Source organism: Danio aesculapii, chromosome 5, assembly GCF_903798145.1.
Source record: "Danio aesculapii chromosome 5, fDanAes4.1, whole genome shotgun sequence".
Classification (NCBI taxonomy): domain Eukaryota; kingdom Metazoa; phylum Chordata; class Actinopteri; order Cypriniformes; family Danionidae; genus Danio; species Danio aesculapii.
Window position 1 is genome coordinate 73,995,106 of NC_079439.1, and position 15,122 is coordinate 74,010,227.

At 41.1% G+C, this 15,122-nt stretch overlaps 1 protein-coding gene across 1 annotated transcript in view; it reads right to left on the reverse strand.

Moving 5' to 3' along the window:
* Positions 1-7,795: 7,795 nt before the first annotated feature.
* prrc2b (proline-rich coiled-coil 2B) overlaps positions 7,796-15,122 on the reverse strand; it is a 47,540-nt gene continuing 40,213 nt past the window's right edge. Inside the window, 4 exon segments of the mRNA XM_056458885.1 lie at positions 7,796-9,452; positions 13,906-14,118; positions 14,436-14,514; positions 14,851-14,930. Of these exon segments, the coding sequence (XP_056314860.1) occupies positions 9,357-9,452; positions 13,906-14,118; positions 14,436-14,514; positions 14,851-14,930 (468 nt within the window). The 3' untranslated portion in view covers positions 7,796-9,356.

The following is a 15,122-nucleotide window of genomic DNA, read 5'->3' on the forward strand; positions in this document are numbered from 1 at the left end:
GAGTGCATTAGCAAAACAACACACGCACGCGCACACGCACGTACACACACACACACACACACACACAACACACACACACACACACACACACACACAACACAACACACACACACACACACACACACACACACACACACACACACACACACACACACACACACACACTCATTCATATGCATGTTTACAATACATTAGGAAATGATTAGGAAATTCTTTGAGGATAAACAGCTTTAATGTATGATTACCATGGTATACTGTGGTAAACACAAATTAACCATGATTACTGCACTTTTACTAGAGTAAAATCATGGTTAACTTTCATAAGGGATGTAAAACATTCCTTCTGATTACTATTATTATATCCCAGTGGCTGGTCACACACACACACACAAAGACAAACACTCTGACAAATACACACACACAGACACACACACAGTCTGACTCTGCTGCCCTCTGCTGTTTCACTCCTGCAAACACACACAAACAAGCAGTTTTACAGCAACATCTGTTTTATTTCTGCATCAATATTAAATGTTTCGTGAATACAGGAGAGTCAACACTCAGTGGTAATCACACACACACACACACACACACACACACACACACACACACACACACATACACACACACACACAGAGAGATAACGCTCTTGTGTTAAAGAGACGGTTCACAAAAAATGAACATTTGATCTGTTTACTTTCCCTCAAGTGGTTTCTTCTGCTGTTGAGACATGAAAGAAGATGTTTTGAAGAATGCTGAAAACCTGTAACCACTGACATCCATAGTAGGAAAATCAAATACTATGGAAATCAATGGTTACCGGTTTCCAATACTATTGAAGTCAATGGTTACCGGTTTCCAGTATTATGGAAGTTAATGGTTACCGGTTTCCAGTATTATGGAAGTTAATGGTTACCGGTTTCCAGTATTATGGAAGTTAATGGTTACCGGTTTCCAGTATTATGGAAGTTAATGGTTACCGGTTTCCAGTATTATGGAAGTTATTGGTTACCGGTTTCCAGTATTATGGAAGTCAATGTTTACCGGTTTCCAATATTATGGAAGTCAATGTTTACCGGTTTCCAATATTATGGAAGTTAATGGTTACCGGTTTACAATACTATTGAAGTCAATGTTTACCGGTTTCCAGTATTATGGAAGTCAATGGTTACCGGTTTACAATACTATTGAAGTCAATGTTTACCGGTTTCCAGTATTATGGAAGTCAATGGTTACCGGTTTCCAATACTTTGGAAGTTAATGGTTACAGGTTTCCAATACAATAGAAGTCAATAGTTACCGGTTTCCAATAATATGGAAGTCAATGGTTACCGGTTTCCAATAATATGGAAGTCAATAGTTACTGGTTTCCAAAATAATAGAAGTCAATGGTTACTGGTTTCCAAAATAATAGAAGTCAATGGTTACTGGTTTCTAATATAATGGAAGTGAATGGTTACAGGTTTCCAAGTGTGAGTAAACGATGACACAGTTTTTATTTTAGGGTGAACTGTCCCTTTAATTCCCTGTGTTATCACGTCCAGATGCAGAACATCTCAGATGCAGTGTGTGTCCGTGTTTTCTACCAGGCACAGGACATCTCAGATGCAGCATCACTGCCGCGGCGCCGGCGGCTCAGACTCCAGCCCTGCTCTGATTGGCTGTCATCAGTCACACGTGTGCGGCTCCAGTGGGTGGCGCTTCGAATGCCCTGCGCTTTGGCCCTGAAACTGCGGGGCTTGGCGTTCATCTGTGCCAAATATAAAACACATCAACACAGAAATCAACACACACACACATACACACACACACACACACACAGCTGATTGGTGGAGATTAGATATACAACACATCAGTGCATTTATTATAGTCTAAATAAAAGCTTTGCACTGTAAATTAAAAAGGTTTTGGCTGTATTTCAGCAGGTGTCGCCAGCATGTGGGCTTTTAAACACATAAAAACAGAATGACTTTGCGATGCAACTGCTTCATGTGTTTCAAATCTTCATTTGTGGCATGTCTGATCAACTGACCTGCACAAACACAGCGGTGTTCATCTGCAGACTCTCCATGCGCTCCGTCAGGTGTGTGAGCCAGTCCATGTGTTCAGAGAGACACTGCTGCAGGTCTTCAGTGTTCTGGGAGAATCACACACACCTGAGATAAGTGCCCAGACGAAAAATCATTCATGAAATCAATACAGCATCAGCTCTGAGCATTTCAAAATGAATCATTATTCTCTCGTCAATCGACTCTGAGATTAATTTCAGCAGAGGGCGCTCTAGGCTAGTGTTTAACAGCAGATGGCGCTCTAGGCTAGTGTTTAACAGCAGACGGTACGCTAGGCTAGATTTTAACAGCAGACGGCACTCTATGCTAGCGTTTAACAGCAGACGGTACGCTAGGCTAGATATTAACAGCAAATGGCGCTCTATGCTAGATATTAATAGCAGATAGCAGAGGCCGCTCTATGTTAGTGTTTATCAGCTGACAGCACTCTAAGTTAGTTTTTAACAGCAGATGGCGCTCTATGCTAGATATTAATAACAGATGGCGCTCTAGGCTAGATATTAACAGCAGACGGCGCTCTATGCTACATATTAACAGCAGATGGGGCTCTAGGCTAGTTTTTAACAGCAGATGGGGCTCTATGCTAGATATTAACAGCAAATGGCGCTCTAGGCTAGATATTAACAGCAAATGGCGCTCTAGGCTAGATATTAACAGAAAATGGCGCTCTAGGCTAGATATTAACAGCAAATGGCGCTCTAGGCTAGATATTAACAGAAAATGGCGCTCTAGGCTAGATATTAACAGCAAATGGCGCTCTAGGCTAGTTTTTAACAGCAAATGGCGCTCTAGGCTAGATATTAACAGAAAATGGCGCTCTAGGCTAGATATTAACAGCAAATGGCGCTCTAGGCTAGTTTTTAACAGCAAATGGCGCTCTAGGCTAGATATTAACAGAAAATGGCGCTCTAGGCTAGATATTAACAGCAGATGGCGCTCTAGGCTAGATATTAACAGAAAATGGCGCTCTAGGCTAGATATTAACAGCAGATGGCGCTCTAGGCTAGATATTAACAGAAAATGGCGCTCTAGGCTAGTGTTTAACAGCAGACAGTGCTCTAGGCTAGATATTAACAGCAGATGGCGCTCTAGGCTAGTTTTTAACAGCAAATGGCGCTCTAGGCTAGATATTAACAGCAAATGGCACTCTAGGCTAGATATTAATAGCAGATGTCGCTCTAGGCTAGTTATTAACAGCAAATGGCGCTCTAGATTAGTTTTTAACAGCAGAGGCCGCTCTATGTTAGTGTTTATCAGCTGACAGCACTCTAGGCTAGTGTTTAACAGTAGATGGCACTCAAGCCCCATCTGCAGTAAGCCTAGAGTTAGCCAACACTAGCCTAGAGCACCCTCTGCTCTTACACTCATTAAACACTAAGCTCAGAATCGCTGTGAGAGAGAATAGCGGTGCATTTTGAAGATCTCAGAATCGATGCTAAATGATTTTCCTCCACAGCTCTAGTGATGATGATGATGAAGAACGCACCCCTGTTAGCGCGTCCCGCAGCTGAAGTGCAGACAGATGCAGATGCTCCAGTTTATCGGTGTGCTCCTTCAGTCGGTCCTCTAGCTCCTGCATCATCATCAGGCCTTCATCTGAGCTCAGCGCCGCTCTCGATGACATCACTGACTGATCTACAACACACACACACACACACACACACTCTACTGTAACGGTAAATCACTGCGTTTATGATCGGTCCTAACCTATATAAACTCACATCACATGACCTTTCATCAACACCACTCATGCTGCTGTTACAATAATACAAGCTGGATGAGTGCTAAAGCTTCTGAGTGGAAACTGCATATACTAAATGCTGGAGTTTAACCATCACTGCACTGAAATAATGTACTGCAGTTAGATATATTTAATACTACAGACAATTATAATACAATAACCTAGTGTTGCTGAACCATTATTTCAATTAATCTGTTGTGGTGATTTTACAGTTGCTATGGTAACAACTATAAGAGTTGATCTGTTGTGGTGATTCTACAGTCGCTATGGTAACAACAACTATAGTAATTATTCTATTGTGGTGATTCTACACTTGCTATGGAAACAACTACAAGCATTGATCGGTTGTGATGATTCTACAGTTGCTATGGTAACAACAACTACAGTAATTAATCTATTGTGGTGATTCTACAGTTGCTATGGTAACAACACCTACAGTAATTAATCTGTTGTGGTGATTCTACAGTTGCTAGGGTAACAACAACTACAGTAATTAATCTATTTTGGTGATTCTACAGTTGCTATGGTAACAACAACTATAGTAATTATTCTATTGTGGTGATTCTACACTTGCTATGGAAACAACTACAAGCATTGATCGGTTGTGATGATTCTACAGTTGCTATGCTAACAACAACTATAGTAATTAATGTATTGTGTTGATTCTACAGTTGCTATAGTAACAACTATAAGAATTGATCGGTTGTGCTGATTCTAGTTTCTATGGTAACTAAAATAATTAATCTGTTGCACTGATTCTACAGTTGCTATGGTAAAAACTATAGTAATTGATCCGTTGTGGTGATTCTACACTTGCTATGGTAACTAAAGTAATTAATCTGTTGCACTGATTCTACAGTTGCTATGGTAACAACTATAGTAATTAATCTGTGGTGAGTTGCTATGGTAACATATTTATAATATAAGCAAATGACCCAATACTGTATTTATCCACTACTATCGGGTAATATTATAGCACAATCCATCAGTGTACTGTGGTAAAAAAAGTAAATAAAGAACTCTACGGTATTTATTAGTTTATCAGTTGGCTCTAGTGAATACAGCAGCATTCATTAACGAAGAGTTGTAAACATTATAACATACAGTATAAATACACTTTACTATAGTATAGTTCAAAAACACAGTTTTCCACGCGTGTCCATAGCAGCTCATGTCTATTTACATCCTAACAAAACCAAGTCTTCATTAGTGAAGTCAGACGTCGTGTTAAAGATAGCCTAATGTTGATTTGTACACAGAAACTGCGAAGAAGAACAACAGACGATAACATCCATCACCGCGGTCTCACATCATCGTTGATTTACACATTTATACCACACTTACAGTCTATAGTTCCTGTAGATTACAGGTTCTTTAAGATCCCTCATTAAACAAAGGCTAAACTCACGAGAAATGTTCAGGAAGAAATCAGAAAGGGACGGTATAACGTGACCAGACCTGCCCGACACACACGGTAGAATTTAAACGACATCGAGTTGTTAAATATAGCAGATCAATATACTCACTGTTCAAACGAATCGACTCAGTTTTAACTTTGAATCTGCAGCAGATCCGGAGCTCAGGTCACCGAGCCACGTCACCAGACGACCACCCTACTCTCTCTCTCTCTCTCTCACACACACACACACACACACACACACACACACACACACACACACACACACACACACACAGGAAAACGCATTACAAGGAACGCGAGTCACGTAATCAGATTGCTTTTTTTAAATTTCCAAGAAAATATCGTTATGTATCAAAAAAGTAACGCCGGTTACTTTTGTTTTCCCATATCGAGCGCACACCTGCAGGTTATCTAAGTTTATACTTCTACTCTCTACATAACTCCTTAACTTTAGTTTTTACTGTAATATAATGATACGCATCTTTTATAAAGCTGCTTTGAAATTATAATTGTTGTGAAAGTTGGTTAGCTCAGTGGCCTCACAGCAAGGTCTCTGGTTCGAGTCCCGGCTGGGTCAGTTGGGGTTTCAGTGTGGAGTTTGCATGTTCTCCCCGTGTTGGTGTGGGTTTCCTCCGGGTGCTCCGGTTTCCCCCACAGTCCAAACACATGCGCTATAGGGGAATTGATCAACTAAACTGGCCATAGTGTATGAGTGTGTGGGTGTTTCCCAGTACTGGGTTGCAGCTGGAAGGGTATCCGCTGTGTAAAACACGCTGGAATAGTTGGCGGTTCATTCCGCTGTGGCAACCCCTCAATGAATAAAGGGCCCAAGCTGAAGGATAATGAATGAATGAACTTTCTGTGCTTCTAAGCTTAAATGTGAACACGTATTTATTTCTTCATCCCACTGACAGCACAAGAACAGATTAATCCTGTACTTTGATGCTATCAATATTAGCGTCACTGCTGAAAATTAATTTGAGCAAATCATCCATCAGCCAGTTTAACTCACTTCAGATTTCAGTTTTGGTGTAAAACAGTCCTACATTTGGCAGAAAAATAAGCTTTATTACACAAATAAGCAACACAAAAATAACAAAACGCATTACTTTCCTTAATTAACCCTTATAGTAATTTTTTGTTAATAACAGGGCAAGATATATGACTTACATTTCATTAACGTTGGTCATATTTGCATTTTCTGTTGTTTTACTAAATGATTATTCATTTATAAGTTTACTTTCTAAGATTACATTGTTTTCCCTCCCTAAAATCTGATATTTATATTAATGTCTTGACGTTATTACTACTAATACTAATGAACAAAATGATGTGGAGGGCAACATCTGCAACTTTTCACACATCAAATTTGTAAAAATGTATATATCATATTAAACATTTATGCATCTGCAAATTGTGCCAAATTAAGTTTTATCTCCTCATTTTAATTTACAGTGATACGGGATCATGCATGACTTAAATAATAAAATACAGACTCTTATCAATGACAACAGTGAAACTGAGCATGACTGTTTATTGAACGGACCTGCAATGGAGGAGTTTATAGAAAGCACGGCTTTATCTTCACTATAATTACTGAATAGCACTGTTTTTGGTTCATTTAGTGAAGCCATTCCAGATCCCTGAAGTGAAAAACACTTCAGTCCAGCAAATAAGTTTAGATTATACTGTATATATTATAGTATTTGCAACCTTGTTAATGAATGATACAGAATACTGTGGTGTACCTTAGTTTTTACTACAGTAAACTGTGGTGTATTGTATCAAAATATACCCTATAGTTGCAGAGAACTACAGTATTGGGTCATTTGATTAAATTACTGTAGTTGTGTTACCATAGCAACTGTAGAATCACCACAGCAGATCAATTACTGTAGTTGTTGTGTTACCATAGCAACGGTAGAATCACCACAACAGACCAATTACTATACTTGTGTTACCATAGCAACTGTAGAACCACAACAGATCAATTTCTGTTGTTGTTACCATAGCAACTGTAGAATGACCACAACAGATCAATTATTCTAGTGGTTGTGTTCCCATAGCAACTGTAGAATCACCACAACAGATCAATTACTATAGTTGTGTTCCCATAGCAACTGTAGAATGACCACAAGAGATCAATTTCTGTTGTTGTTACCATAGCAACTGTAGAATCACCACAGCAGATCAATTACTATAGTTGTTGTGTTACCATAGCAACTGTAAAATCACCACAACAGATCAATTACTGTAGTTGTTGTGTTACCATAGCTACTATAGAATAACTACAGCAGATCAATTACTGTAGTTGTGTTACCATAGCAACTGTAGAATCACCACAGCAGATCAGTTACTATAGTGGTTGTGTTACCATAGCAACTGTAGCATCACCACAGCAGATTAACTCGAGTACTTTACTACTGTCTGCAATAAAATGACTGTAACACCATAGTATTTCTTCATGTAGTCCAGAAACAAGGCTCCGTTTCGTTGTATATTGAACACAAAGAATGGTGTGAACAGCAGAAGCGTCCTGACACAAACAGAAAGCAGGATTCTCTGTTGAAAAGAGCACAGTCTGCTTTATTTCTCTCATTGGCAATGAAAGGGCAAATATGAGCACACACACTGAACAGAATCAACAACACTGAGGGAGGAACATCTGCAGGGACAACAGAGGCCTAATAACCAAAAGGTCAAAGGTGAGTAAATCCAGCGCTGGCCCTTTAAGTAGAGTCTATCAGAAGCAGAATGAGTGTGTACAGATGGAGAACTCACTGAAGAGAGCAGAGAAGGCATTTCAGAGGAGCCACAGTCATCAACATCTGCTGCTGCTGCTGCTTACACTTCTGTACAGCTGTGTGAGACACACACACACACACACACACACACACACACGGACCCTGACCTACACAGATGGGCTGTTTATTGCTTGTGCCGTCTGTGACTGACAGATCATTACACTCAACACAAAACTGCTCAAACACACACACACACACACACACACACACACACACACACACGCACACGCACACGCACACACACACACCATGAAGAGCACATGTATCACATCCACCCTCAACACACACGTACATGTATGAGCACTAGCATATATGCTGATGTGTGCGCATGCATGTATATACAGCTGCAGACATGCTTGCTCACACACACACACACACACACACACACACACACACACACACACACACACACGCGCACGCGCACGCGCACGCGCACGCGCAAACATGGATATGCTCACACATATACGTACAAGCACATACACACACTCACATGGGTGTGCACGCTCACACACATGCGTATACAAGCAATTGCACACACGCAAAAGCACACACACACACATACATACAATGAATGCACGCACACACCCATATGTAAACACATATACACATACACTTGTGCTCACACACACACACACACACAGGAGCGGCATCATGCATGAGCAGTCAGGTTGAGTGTGTGTGTGTGTGTGCTGTGAAAGGAGACGCTCAGCGAGTCCATGCTGTGATTGAACAGTCCTCAATCTGGGTTTGAAGTTTGTTTTTTATTGAATAAAAGGTGTTCTTTAATATTAATAATAATAATAATAATAATAGAGCAGATGGGCATGATTACTATATTATATATATTTAAAAAAAAGAAAGAAAATAAAAGTTAAAACTCCATGGTACCCAGTAAAAATGACCAATGTCACACACACACACACACACACACACGCGCACACACACCACAGCTCCGGAGCATGTGTCAATCAAAACCTCGAGTCCAATCAGCTGGCTCAGTTTGGCAATGTGGGCGTGGCAATGCGTGAGCTGCACTTCCTGTTGTTGTGTGACGTCTGCTTGCGGAGGAACCGTTCTTCTGCACTTGAGGATGTAAATAAATAAAGGCGCTCTCTCTTGTGGAGTCTGCACCCAGCGGACAGTCCAACACGAGTGTGTCTGTGTATATAGAGTAGACTTTTATATATAGATAGATATGGAGATTTCTCTATGTGACGGCTGATACTGTGATCTGATTGGTTGGTGGTCCTGTGAATCCGGAGTGAGACATAGAGAGCGAGAGGGACAGGAAGAGGAAGTCCTGCAGGTCATGTGACATGAGGTCAGGCTTTTCCCTCCTCCAGTTTGAGCGGCTGTGGTTTGATGGCTCCGCTGCGGGACGCTGGCGCTTTCACTGGTGCTGCTGACGCCACACACTCCTGAACACACACACACACACACACACACACGATCAACATCAGCATCTCTCAACACTCACAATACACAGAGATCTCTATATAACATCAAGATTAATGGATCAAATAATGTTACATGTGTTAAATATACACTCACCGGCCACTTTATTAGGTACACCTGTCCAACTGCTCCTTAATGCAAATTTCTAATCAGCCAATCACATGGCAGCAGCTCAGTGCATTTGGGCATGTAGACATGGTCAAGACGATCTGCTGCAGTTCAAACTGAGCATCAAAATGGGGAAAAAAGGGGATTTAAGAGACTTTGAACGTGGCATGGTTGTTGGTGCCAGACGGGCTGCTCTGAGTATTTCAGAAACTGCTGATCTACTGGGATATTCACGCACAACCATCTCTAGGGTTTACAGAGAATGGTCCGACAAAGAGGAAATATCCAGTGAGCGGCAGTTCTGTGGGCGCAAATGCCTTGTTGATGCCAGAGGTCAGAGGAGAATGGCCAGACTGGTTCCAGCAGATAGAAAGGCAACAGTAACTCAAATAAGCACTCGTTACAACCGAGGTCTGCAGAAGAGCATCTCTGAACACACAACACGTCCAACCTTGAGGCGGATGGGCTACAGCAGCAGAAGACCACACCGGGTGCCGCTCCTGTCAGCTAAGAACAGGAAACTGAGGCTACAATTCACACAGGCTCACCAAAACTGGACAATAGAAGATTGGAGAAACATTGCCTGGTCTGATGAGTCTCCATTTCTGCTGCACATTCGGATCCTCGGCTCAGAATTTGGCCTCAACAACATGAAAGCATGGATCCATCCTGCCTTGTATCAGCGGTTCAGGCTGGTGGTGGTGGTGTAATGGTGTGGGGGAGATTTTCTTGGCACACTTTGGGTCCATTAGTACCAATTGAGCATGGTGTCAACGCCACAGCCTACCTGAGTATTGTTCTGACCATGTCCATCCCTTTATGAGCACAGTGTCTCCATCTTCTGATGGCTACTTCCAGCAGGATAACGCACCATGTCATAAAGCACCAATCATCTCAGACTGGTTTCTTGAACATGACAATGAGTTGACTGGACTCAAATGGCCTCCACAGTCACCAGAGCTCAATCCAATAGACATCACCTTGCATCACCTTTGGGATGTGGTGGAACGGGAGATTGGCATCATGGATGTGCAGCCGACAAATCTGCAGCAACTGTGTGATGCTATCATGTCAATATGGAGCAAAATCTCTGAGGAATATTTCCAGTAGCTTGTTGAATCTCTGCCATGAAGGATGGAGGCAGTTCTGAAGTAAAAGAAGGTCCAACTCAGTACTAGTGAGGTGTACCTAATAAAGTGGCCGGTGAGTGTATATTGCATATGTAGTTTCTTCAATTCATCCTCAGAATGAAGAGACAGATTAATAACATCTTTATGCTCAACCGTTTCATGGATAGTCAACCTACACAGATATTGTTTAACCCATGATGAGCTTTCAGTTGTCATTTTCCTTTTCTTCTATGAACCCTTCTATGTAGTAAAAGATTAGCACTGATATACATTTATACATATTCAGTGACAACATTAATCACATTCATGTCATGTCCTGTGTGGGGAAAGACAGATATTCATTACACCTGGAGAATGAACAGAAGCACAACTCCAGAACACACAACATTTATTCTGTGCTTTCAAATTTAATACGAACACACAGTCAGTCTCACACTCTCACAGACAGAGGTCCCGTTTACACAGCCGTCCACACTGGCGTCTCATCTAGCATTTCTGAAATGCTTTCAGTCCACATTACACTGCTGAAAAGCAGATCATGTGACCACACACACACACACACACTCTGGCATGCTCTGCAGCATGTGTGGATGTCTGAGCTCCAGGCAGTCAGTGGGTGCTTTGAGCACAGCTCCCCTGGTGAGAGCAGCGCACGTCAGACAGTTCATCAAGGATCTACTGCTGGATTTCATCTCACTTTAGTTGATAAACGTGATCTTGAATTCATCTCGTCTCCATCTAAGATAAGTTCATATAATAATGTAACCGCGTACACTGATTCTGCACATTTGATTGCTTCCCTTTATTTCCTATAATGTATAAACGTATTGTATTATTTAGGGCTGCACAGTATATTGTTTCAGCATCAATATCGTAATGTGATCATTCACAATAGTCACGTCGCAGGATAAATGCAATGTTGAGTTTGTATTGTAATTAATAATTTGCATGTGTTTTTGACGCCTGTGATTGTGTAATGAATTTAAAAACATTCAGATAAGAAATTGTACCATTTATGACTATAACTACGATTAGTTTTATTAAATTATGTTTATCACTCAGTCACTGTACTTGAACATTGTTAGACTCGGGAAACGATAAAACTCTTTATTTCAATTAATCCTTAATTGTATTTATAGATTATTATGCATGAAAATACAACATGCAAATACAGTAAATGCACTGCAAACAGCACCGACCACAACGAAAACATGTCATGGGACCCCAGTAAATGTATAGATTGTTTATTAGATTAAGGAGATGCAAATAGTAAGCATTAATTCAGCAATCTCTGGCTAAACACATGCAAAATCCCACTGCAGAATCATCCCAATCTATCTTGCATTAAACATTTTTTTTTCCAAATAGAGATATTAAGTCATGTGGTGAAATTGTAATAATATCAATATATATATATATATACATACCGCAAAGATAAAAACAAATATTGCAACGTTAGATTTTCCCAATATCGTGCAGCCCTAGTATTATTGATCGCCATTATTGATTATCAAATCTAATATTCAGCAAAAGAGACAGGGTAAGTTTCATATTTTTCTATGAAAATGAGAGGCAGTTATGTTATAGGCTTCGTTTTGATATAAATATGCACACAGTGAAGATGACGCTCATAAATATGCAGCTACACATCGCCTCAACTGTTTTTGGTTTGTTGCTAATATCAAAATGAAAATAGTTCTTTATATAATGTTTTCATTTTACTGATAAGTATGGCCAGACAGAATCTGCTGACATTTTTTGCCATTTCTGAACAGAATTTTGTTAAAAATCTGCAGATTTCTGCTGAATTATGGGAATATCGTAACTCAAACCTTTATATATGAACTAAAAAATAATTCCTTTTTAACTTTTATTTAATGTTTACAATGCAAACCCAATTAGATTCACTTTATTTGGTAAACTAAGCAAATCTCTCATATAATATCTCTACTAAAAGACCGATAATATGACTGTACACACTGTATTGTGAATAAATCATATGAATGTTTTCATATTAGTCAATATTATTACTGAAATCAATTTAAAAACTGATTAATATGAATTTACACACAATAAACAGAATCAATGATGGGCTAAAAATCTGTGCAATTCTGCGTGTGCAGATAGCGTGTGGGCCTACAGATAAGATATGTAGCCAATATAGCCGGGGAGATGTGAAAGAGGCTATAAAGTGCACTGTTCCCTTTGAAGAGTTACCCGATGTGTCCTCGGGAGTTTGTTGTGAAGTCTGAACTGAAATGCGCTTAATATTGAGGAAAAGACCAATCAGGTAGCGTAAATGTCTGCAGCCATGCCTTTGTTTACAGATGTCTGTTTTCCCCATCCACACTGACACGCAGCAGCGTTTAAAACCAAAACCACCTCTTCAGCGTTTCCAAAATGCTTAGTTTTTAACGCTGAAAAACTCCGGGGTAGTACGGACAGACGGTGAAACCATTGCAAAACTAAAACTAAAATGTATTAGTGTAAACGGGGCCTCAGAAACACACACACATACACACACAGTCAGAGTCAGAGTCTCACACACACACAGAGAGATATATACACACACACACACACGCAGGGTTGTCACAACACTGGAATTTGGTACCAATCCATACTGAAATCTTAAATGCGTCCATTTCCCACCAACATTTGAGCACTGTTGAGTGTGTGTTCTTAAACTCTGCTGGTTTGCCATGGTGTTCACGTGCTCACCGCTGTTTACAGAGTGTAACCACATATACAGGGACACTGGAGCGTTTTAAAGCAGTGAAGATCAGCTGCTTTATCTATAAGCTGATATACGAGTGATCCGCTGACGAATCGCAGCTTTAAAACGCTCCAGTGTCCCTGTATGTGTGGTTACACTCCTTAAACAGCGGTGAGTTTGGTGAACTGATGACCTTCACAGCCAATCCCAGTCATTTCTGTTGAGCATGTGAACACAATGGCAAAGCAGCGCTGTTTAAGAACGCGCACAAATGTTAGCGGGAAATGGACGCTTTTAAAATTTCAGTATTGATTGGTACCGAATTCCAGTATCGTGACAACTACACACACAGACAGACGCACACTTGCCTCTACACACTCCTCTAAATGTACAGTATTGGTGAGAGACTGTGAGTAGTGAAGGATGTGATGATGGATTTACCTATGCTCAGAGTGGATGGCTCACCTTCAGGCCGTCCTCCAGGCCCTTGCCGGGGCCCTCAGGGTTGTGTGTGTGCACGTGTGTGTGTGCGGGGCCGCTGTTGGGGCCGGGGTACGGCGGGGAGCGGATGATCACCGGCTTGTTGACCTGCATGATGGGCCGCTGGATGGGGCTGGGGAAGGGCCCGCTGCTGGGGGGACGCATGTGCATCACCATACTGCCCTGAGGACCCGACACCTACACACACACACACAGATACAGGTAAATAAAACACACACAGACATGAAAAGGGGTCAGTAAGTGAGAACATAGATCATGCTAATACAGTAAAGACGTTTGTGTATATAATCCTGCTGCTGACTGACGTGTTCGGCGCCATCTACTGGTGTTTCTCTGAACAGATTTCACACTACAGAATGGCCGCTGATTAATTCAGGAAACTATTCACCGTTTCCGCTAGTCATCATCTTGAATCAGGTTCCCAGTGACTGCTGTTAGCTCATTTCATTTATTGTGAATGTTTATTTTCTGTTCAGTCATCAGTATAGCCGTACCTGCTGTGTGTAGTGTCCTGCAAGAGACGCCACCGCTGGAGCTCCAGACGCTTTCCCACTGGGACTGGCAGACCCGGGTCTGAGAAAAACACACACAAGCTTATTAATAACACACACTCCTGTCTGTCTGTGTTCTGGGTTATTTAAATGACCTTTAAATTAATAGGTGAGAGTGTGTGTGAGTGTGTGTGTACAGATGTCAGTATGCATGCATGTCTGGATGTGTGTGCATTTGCGTTCATGTACGTGTACTGTTGTCTGCCTGTAGAGGTGTGTGTGTCTGCATGGGTACGTGTGTTTGCATGGGCAGGTGTGCGCATGTCTGTGTGTGTGTGTGTGTGTGTGTGTGTGTGTGTGTGTGTGTGTGTGTGTGTGTGTGTGTGTATGTGCAGTTGTCTGTGTGTGTGTCTCTAACCTGTAGGAGCCGCTGGGTATTCCAGGAGAGTGGCTGGGTTTATCTGAGAACTGAAAGCCTTTCATGTCCATCTGTGAAACCTGACAGAGCAACAGTCATTCAGACGAGTGTAAATCAAGCACAGGAAGACAAACGACGTCCAGCAACACACTTCACACTCATCTAAACCAGCAATACTTGAGCTCATCCCTTAAAGAGGAGGCTGATTTAAAAATATTTGAATAGTAAATGATGAATTTAAATCATTAATGATAAAAAAAACTAATTATTAA